A 23,074-nucleotide genomic window follows, 5' to 3' on the forward strand; every position below is an offset into this window, starting at 1 on the left:
ACATACACACATACAAAAGACTAAGGTATTCGCCATTACGTTTAGCTGACCGACTCATAGATAATGGGGTGTTTTTAACTATTCGAGGATCGGGTGGCTTCAGTGCCTTGGAGGAAAGGTGGGGTGGGACGGATATAGCTCGGTGAAAGAGTGTTCGGGTTTCTTCACATTCCAACCAGTGTCACATAAGTGATACACCGATGGCCGTGGTACACATAAACAGACACACATACACACAGAGAGAGAGAGAGAAAGAAAGAAATGTTTTATTTAACGACGCACTCAACACATTTTATTTACGGTTATATGGCGTCAAACATATGGTTAATGACCACACAGATTGAGAGAGGAAACACGCTGTCGCCACTTCATGGGCTACTCTTTTTCGATTAGCAGCAAGGGATATTTTATATGCGCCATCCCACAGACAGGGTAGTACATACCACGGCCTTTGATATACCAGTCGTGCTGCACTGACTGGAACGAGAAATAGCCCAATGGGCCCACCGATGGGGATCGATCCCAGACCGACTGCGCATCGAGCGAACACTGTACCACTGCGCTACGTCCCGCCCCAGAGGGAGAGAGAGAGATAGAGAGACAGAAAAGTAGAAAGAAAGAGACAGACAAAAGTGACAGAGAAAGGTAGAGGGGGAGAGAGCGAGAGACAGAAAGAGAGAGAAAGACAGACACTGAAAGAGATAGACAGACAGACACAGAACGAGAGAGAGAGAAGTAGAGATGGAGAAACTGAGAGAGACATACACACGTAGACAGACGCACACACGTTGACAGACACACACAGTGAGAGTGTGGGGGGGGGGGGGAGAGGAGAGAAAGAGATAAAGAGATACCAAAATACGGAAGAAAAAGAAGCATGATAAATACAGAGACGGAGAAGGGGACATAAATGTATGTAGACATCTACAACCGTTATGGATGTCAAACATTTGGTAATTTTGACAGTCTTAGAGAGGAAACGTATTGTTTTTATTTGCATCATCCCACAGACAGGATAGCACATACCACGGCCTTTGATATACCAGTCGTGGTGCACTGGCTGTGACGAGAAATAGCCTAATGGATCCACCGACGGGGATCGATCTCATACCGACCGCGCATCGAGCGAAACCAGTCATGAAAGAAAGAAAGAAAGAAAGAAGTGTTTTATTTAACGACGCACTCAACACATTTTATTTACGGTTATATGGCGTCAGACATATGGTTCAGGACCACACAGATTTTGAGAGGAAACCCGCTGTCGCCACTACATGGGCTACTCTTCCGATAGGCAGCAACGGGTCTTTTATTTGCGCTTCCCACAGGCAGGATAGCACAAACCATGGCCTTTGTTGAACCAGTTATGGATCACAGGTCGGTGCAAGTGTTTACACCTACCCATTGAGCCTTGCGGAGCACTCACTCAGGGTTTGGAGTCGGTATCTGGATTAAAAATCCCATGCCTCGACTGGGATCCGAACCCAGTACCTACCAGCCTGTAGACCGATGGCCTGCCACGACGCCACCGAGGCCGGTAAACCAGTCATGAATGCAGGGCGACATAGAGTAGGCAAGGAGGTCGTTGTCCCCCAGATTAAACGCAAATGGCACTTTTTGCCAAATTGGAGAACACTATAATATTGTTATGCTCTTACGGAAGTGGAAGTGGAACTTTTTTAATGTGCCCATATCCAATGAAGGTTCAGGCACGCCCACCCCGAACTTAGCCTCTGACTTCGCCAGTGGACAATTCCGGGGCAGGAAGGAGGGGGGGGGCTCTTACGAATACACGTATAGCTGGATACGAATATACTTATATAGTGGCGGATCCAGAAAATCCATTGGGGGAGGGCAGTGACATGAGGTGGAATGCCAAGGGAACTGTTGGGGAGGTTTGGAGGAGGATCGTAAAAAAAAATGAAAATTAATATATAATAAAATTATAACTATCGCAAAATTTATGGGGAGGGGGGGAGGCGGGCCCCTAGGGCCCTGTTATAGATGTATATGAATAGCCGCTGATTTAGGAAACATAGTATAAACATACACCACTTATAGCAGTGTAAGGATACACTTGGTCGTGTTGTCCAGAGTTAAAGACATAAATGTACCTTTATTCCTGGATTATTTCCCACCGTGCATCGCGTCACTGCCTGTGAACGACGTCATTGATTGGACGTTTACTGTATTTACCAGTGCCCGGAAGGGAGATAATTACCTCATTCCGTGTAACCGTGTTGTGTCGACGGTCATAAAGACACATTCTCTTAACGCGATAAATCATCCCTCGAACAGACGCTGTAATAAGACCGGATCGCCCTGCGTTAAAGTGTCACTCTCTGTCTTTGAATCAGGAAAATGGCGTCAGGGAAGGTCATTAATTTAGCTACGTGACTGGGATACAGCTATTTTTAATAAAAAAAATAAAAAAAAGGTCGGGGAAAAAAACCCAAAGATGGCTAGTTCCAACACACGAGATTAAAGGTTTTAAAGTTTGTTTGTGTTTAATTAACAACATCACTAGAGCCCATTGATTTATTATACTAATCATCGGCACGTTAGTAAAGGTGTTTAGAAAAAAAGGAAGGTTGCCTTAAAGTCTCAATATCGCGAATAACAGTAACATTAATAATGAATGAATGAGTGGACGGGCGGATGGATTGATGGATTGATGGATTGATGGATGAATGAATGAATGAACGAACGAACGAACGAACGAACGAACGAACGAACGAACGAACGAACGAACGAACGAACGATCGAACGAAACGAACGAAACGAAACGAAACGAACGACCGACCGACCGACCGACCGACCGACCGACCGAATGAATGAATGAATGAATGAATGGACGGATGGATGGACGAATCAATCAATCGATCAATCAATTAATCAACCGATCAACCAATCAATCAATCAATCAATGAACGGATGACACGATACGTCTTTGAAAAAAAAAGAAGCTGGAAATAAAATGAAGTTTGACCTAGTGCCAACACTATAACGACCAGAAACACGTTTATAATGTACAACCACTAATAGTTTATTTATTAAAATATATTTAACCTGTAATTAAAGTCGTTAAAAACGTCTCTGTTGGTCGCCATAATCTTAACAATCGCCGGGAAAATTTGGACAGTCTCTTTAAATTTAAAAAAAAAAAAAAAAATCGGGGGCGGAACGTAGCCCAGTGGTACAGCGTTTGTTTGATGCGCGGTCGGTCTGGGATCGACCCCCGTCGGTGGGCCCATTGGGCTATTTCTCGTTCCAGCCAGTGCACCACGACTGGTATATCAAAGGCCGTGGTATGTACTATCCTGTCTGTGGGATGAGGCATATAAAAGATCCCTTGCTGCCAATCGGAAAGAGTAGCCCATGAAGTGGCAACAGCGGGTTTCCTCTTTCAATATATGTGTGGTCCTTAACCATATGTCTGACGCCATATAACCGTAAATAAAATGTGTTGAGTGTGTCGTTAAATAAAACATGTCTTTTTCTTTCTTTTTTCTTTTTTTAAGTCTAACATTCCATTCTCTGTTCTAATTTCTCTTCTGCCAGTCATAATGATTGCATGGCTTCATTGTTCGAGACAAACACTTGTTTTTTAACACTGTCTCACGCTGTTTGTATGTTGAAAACAAACATTATGTTAAATTATTTGACAATGGCTGAGCTTTTTGGTTGAACACAAATACCGTCATTAATGGGCTTTAAAAATATTTTAATGTATTTTTTTTTTTGTAACCATTTTTTTTCCACATTGTCTGATAACAGTTTGGAATTTTGTTATGAAAAAGGAAACAATTCGTCATAATTGTTTAATATGAGAGAGAGAGAGAGAGAGTGAGAGAGAGAGAGAGAGAGAGAGAGAGAGAGAGAGAGAGAGAGAGAGAGAGAGAGAGAGAGAGAGAGAGAGAGAGAGAGAGAGAGAGAGTAGTTTGAAAGTTTTGCATTTTCATTTGAATAAGTGGACCCGACCCCTTTACCTAAAACCGCCTCTGACTGATATCGCCGTTTTTATTTATCATTTGTCAGCTTAGGCTAAATAAATAAATAAATAAATAAATACTATGCAATTTTGTTGTTAAAAGATTGTATTAGTCGGGAACATCTTATAATGACAGCAAACTCAGGACAGTCCTTTTAAAAGAAACACTTTTAATCAAACAGAAATGTACAATCAAACCTGTATTAGGCAGCCACCAAAGAAAGTATAAAAATGGCCTTTTAACACAGGTGGTTGCTTAACAGAGGTCAGGTTATGCTATATTCGGTGATTTGGGATAATAAAAATATGTCCTATTAACACAGGTGGCTGGTTAATACAGGTGGCTGTTTCACAGAGGCCAGTTTATGCTATATTAGATGATTTAGGATCATAAAAATGTGTCCTATTAACACAGGTGGCTGGTTAATACAGGTGGCTGTTTCACAGAGGCCAGTTTATGCTATATTAGATGATTTAGGATCATAAAAATGTGTCCTATTAACACAGGTGGCTGGTTAATACAGGTGGTTGTTTCATAGAGGCCAGTTTATGCTATATTAGATGATTTAGGATCATAAAAATGTGTCCTATTAACACAGGTGGCTGCTTAATACAGGTCAGTTTATACTGTAATATGGTGATTTAGGATAATAGAATATGTCCTCGTAACACAGGTGGCTGCTTAATATAGGTCAGTTTATAATATTATATTAGATGATTTGCGAGAATAAAAGTGTGGCCTCTTAATACAGGTGGCTGATTAATACAGGTGACCGCTACAGTGTGTTTGACGGCACACAATTATTTCGTGACATATTAATAAGTAAGAAATAATTAATCAAAACAATAACACGCTATTAACACGTTACAAAAATAGACTTCTCTTTCTATTACGCTATTTTGGAGACATCTCCTCAAACACGAAATCCTTACGAAAGAGATTACGTTAATCTTCCTACCTGTAATCAGCCGACCAAAAATAATCAATAGCTTCTCCCTCAGGTGTAAACACTGATGCGGAAGCAGACAGGTAAAAGCTGAAGTACGCATGTGCGCGAAAATGGTGATAGCGGTCTGTGACAATGACTAACGGGGATATTTTGTGTTTTACCAGGTAAAATGGGATCGAGAAAGGATGTTACCACGTTGGAGAAATGCAGGGAGCAGATATTACAGCGACAGGTAAGACAATGTCGTTATTATCTTCCTTTGATCTTCGCCGATCTCATCTGGACCGGAGAAGGGTCCCCCTCTTTGAAGTGTCAATCAAACGACATATGTTCACGACTGACACAGTTTTAAACTCGTGTGTACTACGATAAAGCAGAGAGGATGTATAACTAACCAATACTAACCTCCTGCCAGTTATAGCTTACAGCAGTTACCTTTCTCTCACCTTACAACCGCCAAGCCACGAGTGTTCGAGTGGGGTTTTATCATTCCTAAATCGGATATTAAAAGCCGAGTCCGGTTTTGTTTTCCTTTTTTTCTTTCCTTTTTTTTTTAAAAGTTTGTTTCACGTGGCTCGACAAATATTTGACCCTTTATTCGCTTCGCAGTCATGTTTGCGGAGACGTCAGCTGTTTGGTTCTTTGATGTAAAACCAGCTGTGTTTATTGCAGGTGAAATTGACAGTGGTGTGGACCGGACATAAATGTGCAATACTATCAAGTGCTGTCAGTTACTGGCGAAATCGATCTTAATTAATCAGATTACTAACTGAAATCTATTATTCACCGCTCCCTTCCCTTGTTGATTTTGTTTAATTTAGAAGTAGATATCTGATACGTCACTGGTCTAGAAATAGTCTTCAGGAAAGGCAGGTTCGTACAGGGGGGTAGTTGACCCCCCCCCCCCCCCCAGCCCCCGCAAAAAAGTAAACGAAAATGTATCCTTTTTAGTTTACAGAATGTCCGTTTTGTCTACATGCAAGTTTGTGATGACTTTTATATCACCACGCCCAGATATTTTATTAAGTAGTACTTTTAAAGGTACAATCTCGCCTCGCAAAATTATAACATCATTTACTAATAACAATTACTAATATAAATAATCTACTAGAAACACACCTAAAGTTAGTTATAATAAACTTGTACATTATAAATCGCTATAAACAGTTATCATCAACTTGATGACGTTCATGAATACATCTTACAACTCTGTCGCCATGTTGTTTTTTCATACTTTGCAACACAAAATATTGGAATGTTAAAGGCATACTGTCACAGATTTAAGGACCATATTTCTCTAAAAATGGATAATAAATCAAAATTACATTAATATTTGCAGACCAGATCTAGCCATTGCATCACTTTAATTACACCATGATGGAGTGAAATCCATGTCAACCCTCTCATTAATGTTAGTTTTTGAATTATGGACCATTGCCATAATTCAATTATTTTTACAAAATATCATTAATAAGTGGAGTATGGTGGTTACATAGATGGTTGAACAAAGTACATTTTGGGACAAATCAAATATATATATTTGCAGGTAATACTTGCTAGGTCATGTAATAGTCAGTGGTCTGTGACAATATGCCTTTAAAATGTAGAATATAATATAACGTTAATTTTGTATGTAGCATAGATAATTATCTATAGTCCGTCCCATCATTCTATAAAACTGTTTTCAGTTTGGTTTGTAAATTTCATCGTATGAAAAAGGTGTTCCCTGTGGGACGGACTATAGTGTAATCAAACGGTATCGAGAAAATGACATACAACATTAAGAAAACTGACGTGGTCAATCTAAGGGCGGGATGTAACCCTATGGTATTTAGTGCTCGGCTGATGCTGGGTTGGTTTAGGATCGATCCCCATCGGAGGGACCATTGGGCTATTTCTCGTTTCATTCAGTGCACCACGATTGGTATACCAAAGGTTGTGGTATGTACTATCCTGTCTGTGCGATGGTGCATATAATAGATCTTACTACTAATGGGAAAATGTAGCGGGTTTTCTCTCTAAGACTACAATGTATATTCCAAAATTACCAAATGTTTGACGTCCAATAGCCGAAGATTAATAAATCAACGTGCTCTAGTTGTGTCGTTAAACAAAACAAACTTTAACTTTGGTCAATCTATTTTAAATTGTTAAATACATTGTAATTAATTACAAGTCATATAATACTCGATAGTGCAGCTTTAATGAAATTATTTCGCCACTCATCACAAGATGGGAACGTGTAGACAATTCGAATATCGTCGTGTATTCACACATTTAATATATACAATGTTGTCATCACACATTTTCATACGTAAATACATGTATTAAGTGTGGTTTAAAAAAAATATCAATAATAAATCCGTTATTGGTAATTAGCCAAAATACTGTGTGCAGTCATTGCCAGCTTTACGTACGAATGTACATTGTTTGTGTGTAATCGTGTTTATAACACCAGTATGTCATTGGACTTCGGGTCATACATTGTGGTTGATACTTCAAGGCTTCTAGATTATGGTAGCCCCACTCCCTTTAGTTAGTGATATTCAATGTTGGGCTGCCGCTAGTAAATAACTACTATTGCCATGCCCAACGGCTAGTGACATTTTTGGGTCAGATGTTGCAGCGAAGGCTATTTTGTAAATATGAATATTCTGACCCCACCCTAAACCCGGGTTTACCGCTCAACTCTTTAGTTTATCGGGTTTACCGTTCAACTCTTCAGTCTATCGTGTTTACCGTTCAACTCTTCAGTCTATCGGGTTTACCGCTCAACTCTTCAGTTTATCTGGTTTACCGTTCACTTCAGTTTATTGGTTTTACTGTTCGTCTTCAGTTTATTGGTTTTACCGTTCAACTCTTCAGTCTATCGGGTTTACCGTTCACTTCAGTTTATTGGTTTTACCGTTCAACTCTTCAGTCTATCGTGTTTACCGTTCAACTCTTCAGTCTATCGGGTTTACCGCTCAACTCTTCAGTTTATCTGGTTTACCGTTCACTTCAGTTTATTGGTTTTACTGTTCGTCTTCAGTTTATTGGTTTTACCGTTCAACTCTTCAGTCTATCGGGTTTACCGTTCAACTCTTCAGTCTATCGGGTTTACCGTTCAACTCTTCAGTTTATCGGGTTTACCGTTCACTTCAGTTTATTGGTTTTACCGTTCAACTCTTCAGTCTATCGGGTTTACCGTTCAACTCTTCAGTCTATCGGGTTTACCGTTCAACTCTTCAGTCATTCGGGTTTACCGTTATACTAAAACCATGTCTTACTTTTATAAGCCCTTATAAAAGCGGGACAGCCTATGCGTGCTTTGAAATATTTATTACTTTTATTACTCGAATTATTATGTGTACCTTGTAGGTGAAACTGTAATTAAAATACTGTCTGTCTGTCTGTCTGTTTCTATATCTGTACCATCCGTTTTAGGACAACAGCTGCATAGAAATGCCATTCTAATATTGTGTCTGTGATAAAATCAAAATCGATACGTGTGTATTTATTACAGCCAATAAAGAGACATTGCGGGAAATATTATAAATTATGTCGGATGCTTTTTAAACAACTTGCTAAGTTGCTATTAAAACTCTACATTCGTGAGCGGAGACAAATGAAAGGAGTTACTGTTTAACGACAACACTTGAGTACATTTGTTAATTAGTGTTTTAGCAGTACCCTCAGAATTCATGTTTTTAAAGTGACCTCCTTGGTGTTCCATAGGCCATGAAGTCATTCAAAGTTGAAGGTCCCTAGGGGAATCACGACCCTGGAACCCTTCTTTACAGCTTGAGCAGTTTTCACCTTTTTACCTTTTTTTTTGTCCCATTATATGCAGAAGCCAAATTATTCTGCATGTATTTATCGTTTGTTTTGTCATCTGAGATTCTTCTATCGTATTATAAGGTCAAGCTGTGCCAATTTCAGTTAAAAGAAATTATCTACATACATTTCTTATGTTGTAGGAAGAAGTCTTAACATAGGTCTTTGCCTGTAGGAGAAGACGCTCACTACTGTTTAGTTTGTATTTTCATGTAAATAAATATAATCATGTTCTACTTGCAACACTGGCAGTCGGCAATGGCGTAAAGATTGCCATGGTGCTTTCAATTCTTTTGCGGCATTTATTGTTCCGATTTCTACGTCGATTTTGTTAATTAAATTATAATCAGTGCGATAGTCTGGGGTATGAACGTACATGTCAGAATCTGGGTGTTTTCTTCTTCTTCTTTTTTTTTTCTTCTTTTTTTTTTGGGGGGGGGGGGGGGGGTTCAGGACATGTTCACACAAAAACAATTGTGAATTTCAGATGTCAAAATACATTTCCAACCTTTGCAGCATTATAAAAGGGAAAATGGTGAGACTTGAAACTGTAATTAAAATAATGTCTGTCTGTCTGTTTCTATATCTGTACCATCCGTAGGACAACAGCTGCATAGAAATGTCATTCCAATATTGTTTCTGTGTTAAAATACGTTTCCAACCTTTGCAGCATTATAAAAGGGAAAATGGTGAGGGAGGGAGGTATCTCCCCCCCCCCCCCCCCCCACACACACACACCGCGGCCCCCATCCGTGGCACCTGAAGGTGTACGATTTTACGTGCTTAAATAACCAGCAAGGTTCAAGTACGCTGACCTAGGAACATAATACCGAATAGTATTCTAGAAAACCGGACTGCCTCTTCAGGACGGGCAGGAGTGGGGGCGGGTGGGGGTGGGGGAGAGATGGAACAGTATCCGCAGAGTCGCTTAACACTAAAACCCAGCTGTCGGTGGGCCCATTGGGCTATTTCTCGTTCCAACCAGTGCACCACGACTGGTATATCAAAGGCCGTGTTATGTGCTGTCCTGTCTGTGAGATGGTGCATATAAAAGATCCCTTGCTACTAACAAAACAAATTTAAGACGATATGTCAAAATTATCAAATGTTTAACATCCAGTCTCTAGTGGTGTCGTTAAACAAAACAAACTTTACTAAAGATAAAATGTTGCGGGTTTTCTCTCCAATGTTTGACATCCAATAGCCGATGATTAATAAATCAATGTGCTCTAGTGGTGTTGTTAAACAAAAAACAAAGTTTAACTTTCTAAAACCCAGATCCAATATCAGCACGTACCTGTCCCAAGTTCAGTCAGCAAATGTTTCGCTAACGTTCGCGAATCTTTTGATTTTGATTTATCGTGAAGCGCACTTGTAAACCAGTCTGCCGGACGTCTGGCTGAACGTAACCCAGGTCTGTGACTACGTTTCTTATATATATATGTAGGTGCGTCTTTGTTTTCAAAGTGTTAGCAGAGTCCCTCCCAGGTAAACAGAATCACTGCCAGAAGACTGTCCAGTGTGCGAAGATGTCACATTAAAGCTTAATGCGCAACCGTTCAACTCCTCAGAGATTTACAAGATGGTGATCACGGGCGGATTTGGAGGGGCGGTCCACTGCCGGCGGCGAATTACACTCTACTTGTTAACATCCCCCCCCCCCCCCCCCATCATATTTAGTAACAATATTCCAGTCTGAAATATATTATACAAACATGACACACACCCTCCCTGTATTTTATGTTTCACATTCGATCCTTTCATGATCCGCCTCCTTTTAACAAACCGCGTGTCCGCCCCTGGTGATGATGGTGTACAAGTGAAGGAGCAGCATCGAGTCTTAGGACGCTCATCTGAGTTGTGATCAATAGGTCGTGGAATTCACAACTCTTTATTCCAGTGAGCTCTGCCCGGTGTTAGTTTTGATTTAGTAAACTAGTCCGAAAGTGGCAGTCCTCTTTTTGGCGGTGCAAGAGTGATGAAATCTCCAGTAAAGGATCTCATCGGGAGTGGCTTTTCTGCTATAGACAAGGCACTGGATAGATTCATGGAATCATCCACTATTATGCCAAATGCCCATCCGACTCTGTCTTGTGCAGAAATACGGCCTTGATCATGTATTACGGTCTTGTCGTTCATATTTAGACCCCCGCTCACCACCCAATGTCTTTTAGCTATTAAATGTTGTGGTATGTATTGTCATGTCCATAGGAAATATCCTTCGTTGTTTTTGGATAGGAGCAACTTTGTTTTAATCGGGAAGGGGTTTTCTCTCTATTTTTTCTGCATCCCTCTCTTTTCTTCCTCTTTTTCTCTTTATCTTTCTCTGTCAGGCATCTCTCTCTCTCTCTCTCTCTCTCTCTCTCTCTCTCTCTCTCTCTCTCTCTCTCTCTCTCTCTCTCTCTCTCTCTCTCTCTCTCTCACACACACACACACACACAAATAGGCGTAATGTGTAATGTGTTGAGTTTTCTGTACACAAATATTCCTCTTTTTTTGTTCGTTATCATAACATTGCCTGTATTGCTTCAAGGTAAAATGAATGCTATCTATTTATTATGCGACGCTGTCACGTGAAACCATCTATGTTCAACAAGCCGTTTTTCGCTGTAACGTTTAAAAACCATTTTAACCGGTTGCCGAAGTGTCGATTCGGTTTAACGTGTAGAGTAAAAACCAGGGACCTAATTCACAAAGGTCTCTTAATTAGGTTCTGTTAGACAACAAAGCATCCTCTTTGCAAGTCTTTTAGCATCGCACTGCGAGATCGCAAAGCTGCGAGAGTTTAGTGAATTAGGCCCCTGACTTGCAAAAGCGTTAGCGAAAAACGGTTGGCTCAACTTGAATTGATGATGTCACCGTGGTCGTCTGCCTGTTCACGACACATGATTATACTGATGACCACAGCTACATCCTGCCCATTGTTTTAACGAGGTGATGGATAGATGTGTTACGCTATTGTTACGTCGCGGCCTTTGTGCTCTGGGACGGAGGGTTGAAAAACAACAAAGAATACAATTATGGCCGGGCGCGAACCAACACGGCAGTAATCCCATGATAACGATTAAAATAAGGTTTTAAAATAAGCTGCGCTTAGAACAGGTTTTCGTTCTTCTTCACCGTATTAGCCATAATATTCCTAATATAAAATAATACTATTAAAGAATATTAAATAAAATAGAAAATAGAGCACACCTAAACCCTAAATCCACGCCATATATATAATCTTTATGGCGGGACCAAAGAATTAGGTCGAGAGATCGAGTTTTCGAAGTTTGAGCTTTCGAAGGTCGTTATTACTAGTTTGTATAGCAACTCAGCTGGGACCATCGCTTCAGATCGAGAGATCGAAGGTGGAGTGATCGAAGTTTGACTCTCTCTCTCTCTCCTCTCTCTCTCTCTCTCTCTCTCTCTCTCTATATATATATATATATATATATATATATATATATATGTGTGTGTGTGTGTGTGTGTGTGTGTGTGTGTGTGTAAGCCTACGCTAAGAAAAATAATAAGCCGGCGAAAATTGACACGTGCGCTCATGACATGCGTAAGCTACAACAGCTTGTTCTGAATGTGCCCGTTGAATCCTGTGACCTGATCTAAGGCTATAGAATTTGTCCCCTACCTAGGCTAATTAAAACAAATTGCAGTACACTAAATGGTCAATCTGTAGGTCTAATTTCAGTTCATTGTAACTACCCTGTCGATTGCTGAAATACCTACAGTGCTATAGTAGAGAACTGATGCCTCATTTGTAAAGCTCTTTTAAGCTCTCTTTAAACACCACACCGTCCGTGCAAGTCATTTTTCAATTGCACTCACTGAGCGATCGCAAAGTTGCGACAGTTTAGTGTATCGGTATCCAGGGTAAAATACAACACAGTACAGTTGGGCCTACTTCCACTGTCACTAATTACAGGGTTAAAGATAATTTTGTTTTGATTTATTAATCATTGGCTATAGGATGTCAAACATGTCGTAATTTTCACCTATAGTCTTAGAGAGGAACCCAGCTATATGTTTTCATTAGTAGCAAGGGATCTTTTGCATGCACCGTGCCACAGACATGATAGCACATACAACGATCTTTGATATACCAGTTGTGGAGCACTGACTGAAACGAGAAATAGCTCAATGGGCCCACCGACGGGAATCGATCCTAGACCGACCGCACACTAGGCGAGCGCTTTACCACTGGGCTCCTTCTCGCCCCCTTTACAAGTCCACCTCTTATTCGAGTTTTCAGATTACACCTCCATTTTGTAAGGGATGTCTCGACCTTGTTCAGTGCATCCATCGTAACAAAAGGAAATCTCCCATGGTCTTGGTGCATTGTGTTTGACTATAGACGGCATATTAAAGCAAGAATAACTTAGGTATTTTTAAAAGTCTATTCACGGAGTTGTGTGGCTGTCAGTCGACAGTGTAAACCGACACTAAACTATCGTGTATGAATTCTGACATCGCGAGTAACTTTGAATTCAAGACAGACAGATAGTTTATTCAAGTGTGGTATGAGACCATCTCATTGAATAATTCATTAGAACAGCGAAAGAGGAATGTGCGCGGAGGGATACACGTCAACAGAATGGCTTCCCGTCTCGTGGGTAAACAAACTTTCTTATTACGCAGTGTGAGGACAGTACGTTGGCGTACAGGCTCCTATTTTTGTAGCGGGTAGGGGGGGGGGGGGGGGGGGGGGGGTGTAGGCTGATTGTTGTCCGAAACAACGTTTATTCAAAATTAGCATTAATACCAAACAGCTATATAGGGTGGCAAACGAATCACTACGCATTTTTACATGACATTACAACCAATATTGTGAGTAGAATGATGGAAATACACGGTGAAAGGGTTTTAGGCAATCTAATTTTTTTCCGAATATCTCCGTCGTTTTTGCGCAAAAAAAACCTATTTTATTGCATATGACACACACGCACGCACGCACGCACGCACGCACGCACACACACACTCACACACAAGGATTGGGCACAAGTTATCCAACTTAAGACACCCTCTCCTAATTACGTTTATGATGAGAAAACTGTTCAAGTGTTGAATTTGTGAAATTTTAATTAAAAGAAGTATGTGCCCACAAGTACGAGAGAGGCATAAAATATTAATTACAGTCTCGTCAATGCCAGTTCCCCTTCCTCCCCCTCCCCTCCCCTTCCTGGTGATCCGTTCTGGGACCGCCATCAGATAGAATTTAACGTGTTACATGTGTGTCAGACGCGGACACGGCGGAATTGCCATGGTGTGGTCGTGAGTGTCGCCCACGTACAGTGTGTGTAAACACAGACATAGTGTTGAATAGCTGAGATGTTAGAGACGAAACCTGGCGGGCAGCGTCATCCAATAACGTAGGGCTGATTCATAAATTATTGCTAGGGAATGTCCGGGTTGGGGTGTTTAAAGGCATATTGTCACAGACCACTGACCAATGGTCTAACAAAGTATTACCTGAACTGAAAAATAAATGTAACTTGTGCCCAATCCTTGTGTGTGTGTGTGTGTGTGTGTGTGTGTGTATGTATGTGTGTGTGTGTGTGTGTATCATATGCAATAAATGTACTTTATTCAACCATCTTCATAACCACCATACTCCATTTATTAATGACATTTTGTAAAAATAACTGAATTATGTCAATGGTCCATAATTCAAAAACTAAAATTACCGAGAGGGATGACATGGATTTCACTCCATCATGGTTCAGTTAAGGTTATGCGATAGCTAGATTTGGTTTTCAACAATTAATGTAATTTTTTATTTATTATCCGTTTTTTAGATAAATAAGGTCCTTAAATCTGTGGCAGTATGCCTTTAACAGCGATAACAATTTATGAGGTTGTTTTTTGTGGGGGGTTTTAAACAGTCGTTGCGTTTGTATTTTGTATGTTATGGCGAGACGAGAGTAGCATGAATTATATCCATATCTAACCGACAGAGAACATAATATCTACAAACTTTCCCTGCGTGTCAAAGAAATACCAATTAGTCACATAATACCACTTTGTTTTCTTCTCGTTTTTTGGTGTGTATTGTTAAGCGATATTATGGTTACAAATAGGCGTTTTTTTATGTGAATGGTTTGAATAAATCTTATAAAACAGTCCATACTACGACAATAAATATCGGCTATTGGGTGTCGGGGGTGCTTTGTGAAGAATGATTGATGGATGTATCATTAGTTTATTAAGTAACTTATAAAAACGTTCGGTAGTTAAGATACATAAAATCAAGTGTATAGATCATGTGATAGAAATTGTGGAATTATGCTGGACCAAGGCTTGTATGAAATAAATATTGGTATATAATCGACCCATTAGTAAATACTGGCTTGTGTTAGTCTTTTTCAGCAATATTTTTCCTTCTTTCTTTCTTTCTTTCTTTCTTTTATTCTTTACTTCTTCTTTTTTCAATCTTTCGTTCTTTCTTTTTTGTTATCTTTTTTTTTTTTTTTTAAAGGTATTTCAAAATCACAGACTCTTGTTTCACTCTGTTGTATCCAAATTTTGTTACAGGTTTGTAAATTAACCAAACTTAGTGTCCATTTTTACGGGTTGAAACTAGAGTCTAGGTGAAAATTATGCCTTAGTGTTTAAAAACTAGGATTTGTTCCTTTAATAGTACAGGTTACCATGGCTACAAATTCTAAAGTCTAAAAGTCCTGTCCTGCTTTGTATGGCGTTCTGATTTCGATGGAGGAAACTCGCCAGCGGAGCACGGCTAAACTTTACAGGTGAACCGCGTGACACATCTTTCTTTGAAGTTTACCTGGACTTACAGGTGCAAGCCACACGACAATGGCGCGTGTTTGATCAGTTCACTGATACTCATTTACTGCTTCTTGGTTTACCTGTCCCATTTGAAAACCTCCAACAGGTAGATTACTACGTCAGATTGGCTGACCATTTCACGTGAATCAGTCCACAGTGACCTAGATATTTGTGATGGGCTTCACCACTAAGAAATAACCACTAACCCATTGGCCTGGAAAGCACTATTACACTTTTATAAAGCAAATATAAAGCAAAATATCTGAAAAGTTGGGAGGCATATGCCACCCTAGCACCCCCCCCCCCCCCCCCCCCCCCCCCCCCACACACCCCGCTTCTTATGCCAGTGGAAAGGCAACCCAGATAGCTGAGGTGTGTGACCACGTAAATGCACGAGAATATATTTTAATAAAATACATACTATTCGTGTTGAAGCTGTAATGTTGAGTATATACCTTTATTATTTATTAATTTATAATCTAGACCATCGTCATTGATTTTCTTACCGTCAAACGCCATTCTTCGGTATCATTCGCTCATACGTCCCTGTCTCTGTCTGTCTGTTCCACCATTTCACTATGTCCCTCACCGTCCGTCTCTCTCTCTCTCTCTCTCTCTCTCTCTCTCTCTCTCTCTCTCTCTCTCTCTCTCTCCCCCCACTCTCCCACTCTCGTTCTCTTTCACCACTCTCTCTCTCTCTCTCTCTCTCTCTCTTTCTCTCTCTCTACCCCCCACTCTCCCACTCTCGTTCTCTTTCACCTCACTCTCTCTCTCTCTCTCTCTCTCTCTCTCTCTCTCTCTCTCTCTCTCTCTCTCTCTCTCTCTCTCTCTCTCTCTCTATCTGTGTGTGTGTGTGTGTGTGTGTGTGTGTGTGTGTGTGTGTGTGAAATCTAAAACATCATTAATCATGTTAGACATCTAACACAGGTTGTTTAAAAAAGTTAATGTATTCTGGTGTCATTAAACATATTTTTTTCTTTCAAAGTGCTGTAGCCAATGCAAAGCTTCGTTTTAAAATGGGTAGCCTACACCCATCGTAGGTGTACAGACAGTATGTACATATGCGGGTGTAAAATTATGTAAAGATGTTTAATTCTAATGCAAATCATTATTTCGCGAGACTCCGTATATACCTGTACATTTTCATCCAGCTACTTTCACACAGCCAAATTTAGAAACGACTACAAATAGCTTCTGTTAGCAAGTGCAGTATTTTTACGCGCCTACGATCGCGTAACTAACACATTCATAATGCGATTTTCATAATGTAAATAGCGAGGTCAAACCGAGGGTCAAAGCCTTTCTGTCGTTTAACAAGTACCTGTATACCTGGCGTGCATGCCACACACATGCGGGTGTCCAGGTATTATGCGCACCCTCGCAGCTCGCGTGGTTTCTGAAAAGCTTTTCGCCGTGCTTCACTAAGAAGTGCGATTGACGTGTGATTAATACAGTTTATTTACATAATGTTCACACTGAACGGAACCGATGTAAATACCATCGTTTGAAAATGTGTGCCTATCTACTTCGCATCTAGTTTTCTGTATGAAGGGAGAGAAACATATGAAGTAGGTAATTTAGTGTTACATATTGGAGACCAGAAAGATTTTTAAACAGACCTTGTTTTTTAAGGTGCGCGGGTGCGATCGCGATCGCGCTCGTACAGCGCACGTAATTTCAATCTGACGAGTGTGAAAAACAGCGCATGTTACATTCGACAAACGGCTCATATACAATTAATTTGTATATTTATTTCCACTATTTACAAAAACCAACACTTTTCATAGCTCACTTAGCTGATCGGAAGGTCCTTTTATTGAAACAATAAAAATTTAAAACATTGCAGTGGCTGCCATGCAGTCATTCTTTGTTGAACAAATTGAAAATACTGGTTTAATAGACAATTCTGTAGACGTACCAGTCAAAATCCAATCTGAGCTACACTGCCTATTTTATTTATTTTCGAAAGTGCAATTTTTCACTCGCCTTAGCATATTGAGGTGTGCGATTTTCCACTAGTCTGGATTTTTCAAAAACCAAGGACTGTTTAAACTTAATTTTATGTCTGAAGCGTGTAGAGACAAAACGCTGTATATGTACGGCACTGAGCCTGGTAGCCCGAGTGCTTCGACGGCTAGAGAGCTAGGCGGACATCGCGTGTTCGAATCCCTTGTGTTATACATGAGCACGTTAAAGGCATACTGTCACGGATTTAAGGACCTTATTTCTCTAAAAATGGATAATAAATAAAAAATTACATTAATTGTTAGAAACCAAATCTAGCTATTGCATCACCTTCACTGAACCATGATGGAGTGAAATCCATGTCAACCCTCTCGGCAATTTTAGTTTTTGAATTATGGACCATTGCCATAATTCAATTATTTTTACAAAATATCATTAATAAATGGAGTATGGTGGTTATGAAGATGGTTGAATAAAGTACATTTAGGGACAAATCAAATTATTTTTGTTCAGGTAATACCTTGTTAGACCATTAAATAGGTCAGTGGTCTGTGGCAATATGCCTTTAACTACCTACCTAGACGGACATTCAGAGTACTACTTAACTGTATAACTAACTATGAACGGGGTGGGGGTGGGGGGGGGGGGAGGGTGGCAGTCTGACTTTTGCCCGAATTAAACGAAAATGCCCGAATCTGGATAACTACATTTATTCATATGAGCATTATTACCAAACAGCTACACAGGATTGCAAACGAATCACTATGCATTTTTACATGGAATACAACTGATTTTGAGGGTAGAATGATGGAAATACATGGCAAAAAGATTTCAGGTTAGCATTCATTTCAACTTATTTGTGTGCTTATATCCAATTAAGGTTCAAGCACGCTGTCCTGGGCACACACACACCTCGGCTATCAGTATCTGAGCTGTCTGTCCAGGACAGTGGGTAGTCGTTAGTGGTAGTGAGAGAGAAGAGGGTGTTGTGGTCTTACACCTACCCACTGAGTCGCTAAAACTCGTTCTTGGTGGGAGCCGGTATCGGGCCGCGAACCCTGTACCTATCAGCATTATGTCCGATGGCTTAATCACGACACCACCGAGGCCGGTCTTCAGGTTAGCATATTTTGCCCGAATATCTGTATAATTTTTGCCCGAATTTGAGGATTTGCTCCAGCACAAAGGTAATGTTAGCGTCTCTCGCCGTCGCGTCTCAATGTTCGTGGGTTGTGTTAAAGGTCTTTACTCCACCGGCTGTTGGTTAGCGTCCCGTGTCGTAATCTGGTCACGTCCGGCCCATTTCCAGATGTGTACCTGGCTACAGCCCACCTGGCCAGGTGCCGCACCACGAGACACACCTTGTGTCACACAGGGCACGTCCGTGTGGTGAATGACGGAGCACACGGAATGAGGTAACGGCCCATCCGTGCCGCACGGAATGTGGTATAGACGTGCCAAATCTGACGCCGTCCATTGGCATTGATGTTTCGAATTATTGCGACAAGAAGAGAACATGTCCACCCGAGCCTTAACTTTGACCTTTTTATAATATATTTTGGGGGTTTTATTTGGAGGTTTTCTTCACATATTTTCAAGCATGCGCAGTTCAGTTTCTCGCATTTTTTAGTATTGTCCGCTTTATAAATAAACACTTGACAGTACTGTGAGCCGTGTTGATGACGTGACTAGCATTTGAATTATCAATCAATAAGGAATGCTTGGATTTGATACAACCATAATTTTAAAGTTTAAGGTTTGTTTTGTGTAACGACACTACTAGATCACATATGGCAAACATTTACTCATTTTGAAATATAGTTTTAGAGAGGAAACCCGTGTGGTGCGCTGTCGGTCTAGGATCCATCTTGTCGGTGGGCCCATCGGGCTATTTTCATTTCAGCCAGTACACAACGGCTAGTATATCAAAGGCCGTGGTATGTGCTATCCTGTCTGTGTGATGGTGCATATAAAAGATACCTTGCTACTAATGGAAAATGTTGTTTTTCTTTAAGACTATATACGTCAGTATGACCAAATGTTTGACATCCAATAGCTGATGATTAATAAATCAATGTGCTCTAGTGGTGTCGTTAAACAAAAGAAACTATAACTATTATAGTGACGGACGTGAACTGCGCAGAAAGTCGGAGCAGGAAGAAGCGAATGATTATATCGCGAACCAAAGAAGAAGAATTTGTGTTAAATATTTTAACACATTTTAATTACTACAACACATATTATTTACTGTTATATGACGTCAAACATATGGTTAATGACGACATAGAAAACGAGAGAGAAAACCCACTGTAACAACGCCATGAGCCACTCTTGCTGACTAGCAGCAAGGATCGTTTATTTGCATTATCGCACAAACTGGATAGTACAAGGCCTTTGTCACACCAGGTGTAAGTTCAAACAACAGTTTGTCGCTAACGTCTGCAAGGCTGATTTTTACTCTTCACAGTAAATCGAATTACTACATCGGGAACCAATCCAATAGTTCGCGAACGTTAGCGTAACGTTTGCTGGCTGAACTTCGGGCAGGTGTATATTCAGTCAACAGTTTGTCGCAAGCGTTCACTTTACGCCCTACTACATAGTAAACCGAATTATCACTTTGGGAACCAGTCTAAATAGTTTGCAAACGTCAGCGAAAAATGGTTGGCTGAACATGAGCCAGTGGCTGAAAGGAAGGAAGGAAATGTTTTATTTAACGACGCACTCAACACATTTTATTTACGGTTATATGGCGTCAGACATATGATTAGAGGCCACACAGATATAGAGAGGAAACCCGCTGTCGCCACTTCGTGGGCTACTCTTTTCGATTAGCAGCAAGGGATCTTTTATATACCCCATCCCACAGACAGGATAGTACATACCACGGCTTTTGTTACAGATTGTGGAGCACTGGCTGGAACGAAAAATCGCCCATTGGGTCCACCGACGGGGATCGATCCTAGACCGACCGCGCATCAAGCGAACGCTTTACCACTGGGCTGAAAGGAGAAAGATCGCAATGTGCCTGTGAAATACTTATAGTTCGCGAATGCTGGCGTTCGTCACGGTACTCGGTCGTTGAACGTTCGTCGCGGTACTCGGTCGTTGAACGTTCGTCGCGGTACTCGGTCGTTGAACGTTCGTCGTGGTATTCGGTCGTTGAATGTTCGTCGCGGTACTCGGTCGTTGAACGTTCGTCGTGGTACTCGGTCGTTGAACGTTCGTCGAGGTACTCGGTCGTTGAACGTTCGTCGTGGTATTCGGTCGTTGAACGTTCGACAGGTGCTGTCTTCTGTCATTGTGTGGCAGTATCTGGTTGTGAATTGACGCTATCTCTAGTAATGTGATAGCACTGTTTAAATGTCATCACATGGTCTGGGCGTGGTCATGGTTTATGTCAGTTTGATTACGGCTGTGTCAGTATACACGTACGTTTCAGTTGCGGGCTCGAACGACTGGTTTTATCAAAGGTCGTGGTATGTGTTGACGTGTCTGTGGCAAAGTCATCACATAATCTGGGTGTGGACATGTTTATATCAGTTTGATTACAGGTTTATCAGCATCTATACCATTGTCAGTGAAACACAGAACAGAACAGAACTTTATTTCTCTCAGATCGCCAAACGGTGATGCATTGAGGTGGTTTACAAACGTATATGTTGACAGCTGCTGTGTACTGTTAACAATTTTTGTTATATAATAATTAATTAAGGTATATAATAATAGCAACAATACATAAATGGGTATAATTATTATATAAATCTAATTTTAAAGACAGCAGTGTACTCTAGACGTAATATATATGATATAATAATACACTGGATATAATTATAACATATACATGTTTTTAAAATCAGTGTTTATAGCATAGAGGAACATGCATAATTTCTTTGTAGAATTAAATAACTGATAAAATTTGAAAGTGTTACGTCTGTTGTAGTAGTATTTGTTTAGATATGTTGATCTTGCATTTGTAAAATAAGGACACTGAAATAAATAATGATATTCGTCACCTAAAGAAATTTTACAAAAAGGACATATTCTGTCTTGTCTTTCAATGTTTTACCATCGGCCAGTTTCAATTGGTAAATAATGATTACTAGTCCGGAATCGAATGTAGACTGTCCATAGTTTCTCCGGTAAGTGAAAAAGATAATTTTCGCATGAATGTGTTGATTTGAATATTCTATAATAATACATTTTGGATAAATATTTAAATTATCATTCTATACTTATATGTATTGATCGTTTAACCTTTGAGACACAATATGAACGAATACGTTCTTGTTTATAATATTTTGATTTTACCAATAATTGCCCATACCCAATTTGTTTAGAATATCCTCTATATCAATTAACCACTTAAATTTATATCCATGCATGGCAGTTTCATATAGCATAATTCGATATAATTTTGTGGATATTTTAGAAGCTTTTTCAATAATCAAAGAGGCCCAAAAGCTAAGCATCTTGGTTTTGATCTTAATATCCAGAGAGAAAACACCCAGTTCGCCATAAATCATAGGTAGTGGGGTACTTTTTCTAAGTTTTAATGTCTTTAAAATGTTTTACTGTATTTGTTCAATATTTTGATTATTGCTAAATCCCCATATTTCTGAAGAATATAATAGAATTGGAACAATAGTACTATCAAAAATGCGTAACTGACAGTCTATAGGTAAATTTAAATTTCTAGTTTTAATATTTAACAAAATCATTCTTTTTTTGGCTTGCGATATATGCATCTTTCTTTTTTTTGCTTGAATAAATGATCCATTTCTACAAAATATAATGCCTAGGTATTTATAATTATCTACAATATCTAATTTCATGTCTTTGATGTAAAATGTCTTATTTTTAGGTAGTTTTGAACCAAAGATAACTATTTTAGACTTATCAGCATTTATTTTTTAATTTCCTTCTGTAATAATACTCTGAAAAAACAACATTTAATGATTTTTGTAAGTCTTCTGTAGATTAAGCCAAAATTACTGTCATCAGTGGAGGCAGTGGGTTTTCGACAGACTGGTATATCAAAGGTCGTGGTATGTGTGCTATCTTGTATGGGGGGGGGGGGGGGGGGATGTGTGTGCATGTACAAGATACCTTGTTTCTAATGGGAAAAAATAGCAGACTAGCGTCACTTCGCCCCAAGTTATACCACCGGATGTCACAAAAACGAAACAAAATGGCTGCCCCTAGTTAGCAGGAATAATCATGTTTTTTTTATTAACTCTAAAATTACGCGTTTTTCATTTGTTAAAGTGACAGTATGTGTTGGTGGTCCGGGTATGCATCTTTCCAACACATAAGGCTCTTATTTGAGTTTACCCTCCCTTTAAAGTGTCAGTATGTGTTGGTGGTCCGGGTATGCATCTTTCCAACACATAAGGCTCTTGTTTGAGTTTACCCTCCCTTTAAAGTGTCAGTATGTGTTGGTGGTCCGGGTATGCATCTTTCCAACACATAAGGCTCTTGTTTGAGTTTACCCTCCCTTTAAAGTGTCAGTATGTGTTGGTGGTCCGGGTATGCATCTTTCCAACACATAAGGCTCTTGTTTGAGTTTACC

At 40.0% G+C, this 23,074-nt stretch overlaps 1 protein-coding gene across 1 annotated transcript in view; it reads left to right on the forward strand.

Annotated features, from left to right (window-relative positions):
• The first annotated feature begins 5,041 nt into the window (after window positions 1-5,041).
• The window catches only part of LOC121387707 (microtubule-actin cross-linking factor 1-like), a 175,968-nt gene continuing 157,935 nt past the window's right edge, over window positions 5,042-23,074 (forward strand). The window contains 1 exon segment of the mRNA XM_041518900.1: window positions 5,042-5,170. Coding sequence (XP_041374834.1) covers window positions 5,108-5,170 — 63 coding nt within the window. The 5' untranslated portion in view covers window positions 5,042-5,107.

The sequence above is a fragment of the Gigantopelta aegis genome, chromosome 13, assembly GCF_016097555.1.
Source record: "Gigantopelta aegis isolate Gae_Host chromosome 13, Gae_host_genome, whole genome shotgun sequence".
Classification (NCBI taxonomy): Eukaryota; Metazoa; Mollusca; class Gastropoda; order Neomphalida; family Peltospiridae; genus Gigantopelta; species Gigantopelta aegis.